The sequence below is a fragment of the Rhinoderma darwinii genome, chromosome 10 (genome assembly GCF_050947455.1).
Source record: "Rhinoderma darwinii isolate aRhiDar2 chromosome 10, aRhiDar2.hap1, whole genome shotgun sequence".
In the NCBI taxonomy this organism is placed as follows: Eukaryota; Metazoa; Chordata; class Amphibia; order Anura; family Rhinodermatidae; genus Rhinoderma; species Rhinoderma darwinii.
Genome location: NC_134696.1, coordinates 85,991,627 through 85,998,266, shown reverse-complemented (window position 1 = coordinate 85,998,266; position 6,640 = coordinate 85,991,627). Strand labels below are relative to the sequence as shown.

Below are 6,640 nucleotides of genomic sequence, written 5' to 3'. Positions count from 1 at the left end.
TAGTGTGTGTAGCGTTATGCATCAGTGTTCTTTGCGAGTGGCATACGTTATTCACGCACTCGCAAAACACATCTTTTTTTTTTTTTTCAATCGAATTGATGTGCAAATCACGCACCGCACACGGATGTGCAACCGTGTACGGTGCATGGTTTTCACGCACCCATTGACTACAATGGGCGTGTAGGTGCGTGAAAACGCACCAATATAGGACAAGCAGTGAGTTTCACGCATCGGAAAACTCAGCATTGTATTGAAATCATTGTTATTCACGCTCGTGTGAATGGGCCCTAACTGTAACATATTGTATTACAGCGTACATTTTCTGTAGAAATGTATATACTAATCCACCAGGGGGCGACAATAAACTGCACAGGACAAATGGAAATTACGTACAATATATGAAGAGCCCTGGCCAGTTGTAATTGTCTGCAACTTATGGTCCTCGATACTGGGAGTTGTAGTCTTGGCATGCTGGGAATTGTAGCTTCCCTACAGCTGGAGAGCCACAGGTTACAGATGGCATATAGGAAGAAGTTAGGGACTGTGATCAGAAAATCCATATATAACACACTTAACTTTATGCAAATATTCTTATTGTTTATCACTTGAAATTGATGAGTTGTAATTTCTCTTGTATTCCTAGTAATATTGCACTACTGTAAATTGTTATAAATATTAGAAGGTCCCCTTGGAATTAGGTGACCATGACATCACGCTTGTGTGGTCACATGACACTGGGTGTTTGCAGATACTCATACATTAAGAGCCATTGGGTGACATAATTATTTATGTGACCACATAGATGTGATGTCATGGTTCCCTAATTATTTGCTTGGCATACTGCATAGGGAAGAACCTGCCGGGTGATATATGGGCAAATTAACTATTTTTTTTAATTTTTATTATTTCTTAAAACGTAACTGCAATCAAAGCCCCAAAAATTAGAATTGTCTACAATTTCCCCCTATATCCTCCTACCCACCATGTTTCTCTAACAGGGTTTCAGGAAGCTGAGATTAAGACCCCATTCACATCACGTTATTGCCCTACGTTTTTCGTGTACGTCAGGAAAGCTTCTGATGTACACAATAAACGTGCTCATAGGGCTCCATTATCCCGACGAAGACCAAAAGAGTGTCCTTTTGGCCTCCGTCGGGCTGTTATATGTCGGTATATCTTTATTTTTGAAGGATGGAAAAGCGTAGTAGTCTACACTATTCCATCCTGAGGGATCAAAAAAAAAGGGGAGCTCCCGACAGGAGCCGTGCTTAAAGAGGCTCTGTCACCACATTATAAGTGCCTATCTCCTACATAAGGAGATGGGCGCTATAATGTAGGTGACAGTAATGCTTTTTATTTAAAAAAACGATCTATTTTCACCACTTTATTAGCGATTTTAGATTTATGCTAATGAGTTGCTTAATGCCCAAGTGGGCGTTGTACAGAGGAGTGTATGACGCTGACCAATCAGAGTCATGCACTCTTCTCCATTCATTTACTCAGCGCATAGGGATCCTGCTAGATCCTTATGTGCTGTCTTAGGGTATGTGCACACACACTAATTACGTCCGTAATTGACGGACGTATTTCGGCCGCAAGTAGTGGACCGAACACAGTGCAGGGAGCCGGGCTCCTAGCATCATACTTATGTACGATGCTAGGAGTCCCTGCCTCTCCGTGGAACTACTGTCCCGTACTGAAAACATGATTACAGTACGGGACAGTTGTCCTGCAGAGAGGCAGGGACTCCTAGCATCGTATATAACTATGATGCTAGGAGCCCGGCTCCCTGCACTGTGTTCGGTCCACTACTTGCGGCCGAAATACGTCCGTCAATTACGGACGTAATTAGTGTGTGTGCACATACCCTTATACTAACACATTAACAATACTGAAGTGTTTAGACAGTGAATAGACATTCCACGGGATGTCTATTCACAATCCCTGCACTTCGTTACTGTTTCTATGGTAATTACAGCAGAGGAAGCGTGATCTCGTTGTAACCTGTCATTTACAGCGAGATCACGCTTCCTCTGCTGTAAGTACCACAGACCGAGTAACGAAGTTAATGTGTTCGTATAAGATCGCACATAAGGATCTAGCAGGATCCCTATGCGCTGAGTAAATGAATGGAGAGGAGTGCATGACGCTGATTGGTCAGCGTCATACACTCCCCTGTACAACGCCCACTTGGTCTAAAGTAAAAATACTCCCACTTTGGCATTAAGCAACTCATTAGCATAAATCTAAAATCACTAATAAAGTGGTAAAAATAGATCGTTTTTTTTAAATAAAAAGCACTGCTGTCACCTACATTATAGCACCCATCTCCTTATGTAGGAGATAGGGCACTTATAATGTGGTGACAGAGCCTCTTTAAGTCCCCGGGGAGAGCGCTAGCTGATGCTCTGCACAGGCACTCCAGCACTAGAGAAGCTCCTGAAGTTACTGTCCATATTATGGACAGTGACATCAAGAGTTTCAACAGCGCTGGAGTCCATGGGGAAGAGCGCTAGCAGATGCTATGCTCCGGCACTCCGGCCATAGGAAAGCTCCTGACATCACTCTCCATATATGGACAGTGACTTCAAGAGTTTTCCCAGGGCCGGTACCCGGGCAACGTATCCCACTGTAGGACATACAGTGGGATACGTTTGGGTCTTTCGTCGGAGGTATACGTCTAGGGTCTTCCCGAATGGGACCTAAGGCTGCTTTCACACAAGCATAATATGGGTGCTTTTTTGCATTTGTATTACAGAAGTAACACCCGGACATCCCGCGGTTCGTCAGTTAGAGCACCAAAGACTTCTATGGTGCTTTAACTCCGGCTCTCATGAATGGTGAGAGGTCCGCGTGTTGCATTTATAATACTGGCGCAAAAAAGCACTCATATTACGCTAGTGTGAAAGTGGCCATATGGAGTCGTTTGGTGCGTCTCCACACTGTTACGCTATATTATCTATCTGTGTCTGTGCCTGTGATATGGAGGGAACACAGTGGTACCCTTGTTTAACTAAATAATGGCTCTGGAGAAGTCAAGGAGCCAAAAATATTTTTTTTCTTTACCTTGAGGTCGCAGTCTGATTTTCCACCAGTGAAAATCACCAGTGACCACAATGTTTCCTCCATGTCACGTTTAGTTTCCTTCAACCAATGGACAGATGAAGCAGCGCTACAGTGTGAGGTTCCCACCAAAGTATCCCTCTCATCTCCTGGATTCCTGTGAGTGTGACAGTACCCACACGTGAATTTTCAGGTTTGAGTGATGTTAGGCTTTAATCCCATGTCTTTGGGATAAAACACTGAAGTTATGCACATTATTAAACAATAGTGTAATATCTTCTTCAGCCCATAGGTGTCTCTTTTACGGCTTCCCTCTACTGTTTCTAATGTGACCTTTTAACAAAATTGGAGGCAGAATGTTTTATTAAATAAATTAAATATTCACTCTTTCTTCCAAGATAAGTTCAAGTACAGGATTGTTTATAGAAAATATTAAAAATGATGCTTATGACAATAAATCAACTTACTGATACACTTGCAGCATTTGGTAGTGGGAACAAGTAATCAATGATGGGAGAGAACAAAACATGAAGTGTAATGTGGGGGGAGAATGATATGATAGTAAAAAGAGGGTAATAAATATTGGGTAGAAAAAAAAGAATTGATGGCTAAGAAACAGAAATGGGAGTCTGTAACATGCGGTCCATAAAAAGAAAATGACAATAAGTTATATTTCTCAATATATATACACATATTTATATATATATTTATAGATATATAAAATTTACAAATAGAATAACCAATTTATAATAGCTTACAATGTCACCTGCCTGGTACCTGTGGGCAGGACAAAAATAAACACACATTCTCCATTTCTACAAAATTATTAATCAAATCCAAATAAAATTTTCATTCAAATATCCGCAAGTTCAGCATTATCTATGTAATGTCTTCATAGTGTAGTCCTAAAGGGAACGCATAAGTTGTCCACTGGTCATCCACAATTTGTGACAAAATTCGGTTTAGTTGTTCATTATACTGTGCAAATTCAGGACGAAAAGGCACTAAATTTAGAAAGCACTGAAAGGTGACAATTTTTGCCCCATCCTACTATGTGGACTGAGATCCGTATGGTGTCTCTTTGTATCCAGTTTTGTGCTCCTTCCCAACATGGTTAAATTAAACCACTCCTGATGACAGCTGTTGGTTCAAGACTCTTCCATCCCCCAAACGTAGTGTGTTTGTGGCATGTCTCCAGGAATGTGTGATGTCGGCCATTATGCCTTATTGTAAACAGCTTAAGGAAAACAACAGGAGCTCCATTCGCTTTCCCTAACCACAGTAAACCACGGAGAGGATAACCCTCAGTCCCCTCCAAATTTACGTCCTTCCTCTTCTGCTCAACAGGGTGCAAACACATGCTGTATCAATCCGGATCCAGCGCCAACCCACAAGCTTTTCATCCATGGTCAACGCTCTTACATATGACTGCTTTTGCTTGCATTCTGATAACCATTGTCTTTTATCTACCCCACGACAACCATTGGTTGTACCTCCTTCAGGATTACACTTGGTCTCAAAAAAGTATTGCTTTAGTGGTCCGGTGAGTGTCTGAATTTCAGATAGGATAGTGACCGTCTTACCATGTATATCAATAGCTGACTTCTTGTCAGTCACCCATATATGCCTGGTATCACACACAGAAAGCTCTCCTCTTCGAGAAGGGCTGATTGCATCTGACCCCTGTGCCCGTTTCACCCGAGAAGTCCTGTTGGCCGGTTCTGAATGTGAAACCAACTCTTCCGCCAAAAACAAAAGAGGAGGTCCTGAGGGCTCCTGACTAGTGAGGGCCACTCTTGGAGAATAAAGATTCCATTCTTTACCAGCCATGTCAGGATATGTGGTTGATAAGTCTGGGAAGAAGCCATCATGTAGTCCCTCAGTAAAATGAAACAAGTTCTGTGATTGGTCTGTGGAGTTGGAGGAATTCTCAGGGCCATAATCCCGATCAGTGGTCTGGTTTTGGAAGGGGGCAGCTTTGATGGCACAAAGGTATGAGATCACCATGACATAAAGGCGGAGGAGCATTACTTAATCCACCTCGAACAACTGTAAAGAGAAGAGAGAATACAGTTACATCATTATCTTTATCTGTATATCTATATCCATATATATATATATATATATATATATATATATATATATATACACGCACGCATATATACATATCTATGTAGAATAAGACTGGTTCTCCTATGTCCACATCCCACTGCTCATATATTACTAACCTACATTGTGATACCACAAGTCATCTGATACATACATAGTTGACGGAAGATATGATAAAAATCTGTGGACAAGATATAGCAGAACTTTAATATTCAATCTCATATGGGTTTATTGGGTCTAAATGTACAGTTATAAGACAGGAGTAATGCATTAGCCCAACATCCTAAGAAAATCAGGGAACCTAAACATTTTAGGCTTCTTCTTTTATTGGTGAGTTTGAACTGACTAACTACTTAAAGGGGTTGTCCAGAAAAAAAAAATTCTAACAAGTGTCCCCCAGCCTTGGTTTGCCTTCCCTAATACCCCCTATTAAACTTCTAACCAGTTTCTGTTTGATCTCCATCGTCACTGCTGCTCTTTTTGTTTTTTACATCCCTTGCTGTCTGTTTACATCCCTTGCTGTCTGTTTCCTGTCTTGTAACCCACCATACCCATGATCCCCTGCTGCATCTGAGGAGACAGTTGCATCCCCCCCTTCCTCCAAAGCATCTCAGCTATTTGCATACTGCCACTCCCCTCTATGTTCACAGGATAATTTCCTGCTCTAATTCCAGGCAGCTCCCTCCCTGCACACTGTCATACACAGTAATAATCATCATTATCCTTTGTGCGAAGGCAGGGACTTCTCCTGGAGCAGAATTCCCGGTCACATCGTCGGCTGCTGTGGTCGGGGATTCCGCTTTAGGAACAGTCCCTGACTTCACTGTCCATATATAGACAGTGAAGTCAGGGACTTCTCCTTGAGAGGAATCTCTGGCCGCTGTGTCGGGGGATTCAGTTTCAGGAGTAGGGGACCGCTCCAGGAAAAGTCATGGACTTCTCCTGGAGCGTAATCCCCGGCCACAGCTTCGGCAATGGATTAGGGATTCCGCTCCTCCTCCTCCTTCTCACATGCACTTCAGTGCGGGAGCTCCAAGAGTGAAGAAGGAGGAGAAGGAGGCGTGGACGACGAGACAGGATGAGGAGGGGGCATGTACTATGATTGATGACGCTCCGTGTCTTTGCTCAGCCAGCACTTCCTGCTGTGTAAAGACACGGCGCGTCATCAACTACATCTACAGGCGGCGGGACCAGAGGAGGTGGAGCTCATGAAACATCCGCCCGGCCCACTGCCTGTAAATGTAGTTGATGACGCACCGTGCCTTTCTCAGCCGGAAGTGCTGGCTGAGCAAAGACATGGTACCTGACAGGAAATAAAAAATTTACCCTGGGTGCGGTCACGTGACGGCAGATCGGAACACGATAACGCTGGCACAGGTAAGCAGACACTATATTAGAAATGTTATTAAATATGACTAATTAAGTAAAAATTTAAATAAAATGTATTCCCCCATTAAGGAGGCCACAG

At 42.8% G+C, this 6,640-nt stretch overlaps 1 protein-coding gene across 1 annotated transcript; it reads right to left on the bottom strand.

Annotated features, from left to right (window-relative positions):
* Window positions 1–4,383: 4,383 nt before the first annotated feature.
* Window positions 4,384–5,091, bottom strand: LOC142661530 (neurotrophin-4-like). The gene has a single exon (XM_075838941.1). It carries the CDS (start codon window positions 5,089–5,091, stop codon window positions 4,384–4,386), a length of 708 nt encoding a protein of 235 aa, XP_075695056.1.
* Window positions 5,092–6,640: the final 1,549 nt, after the last annotated feature.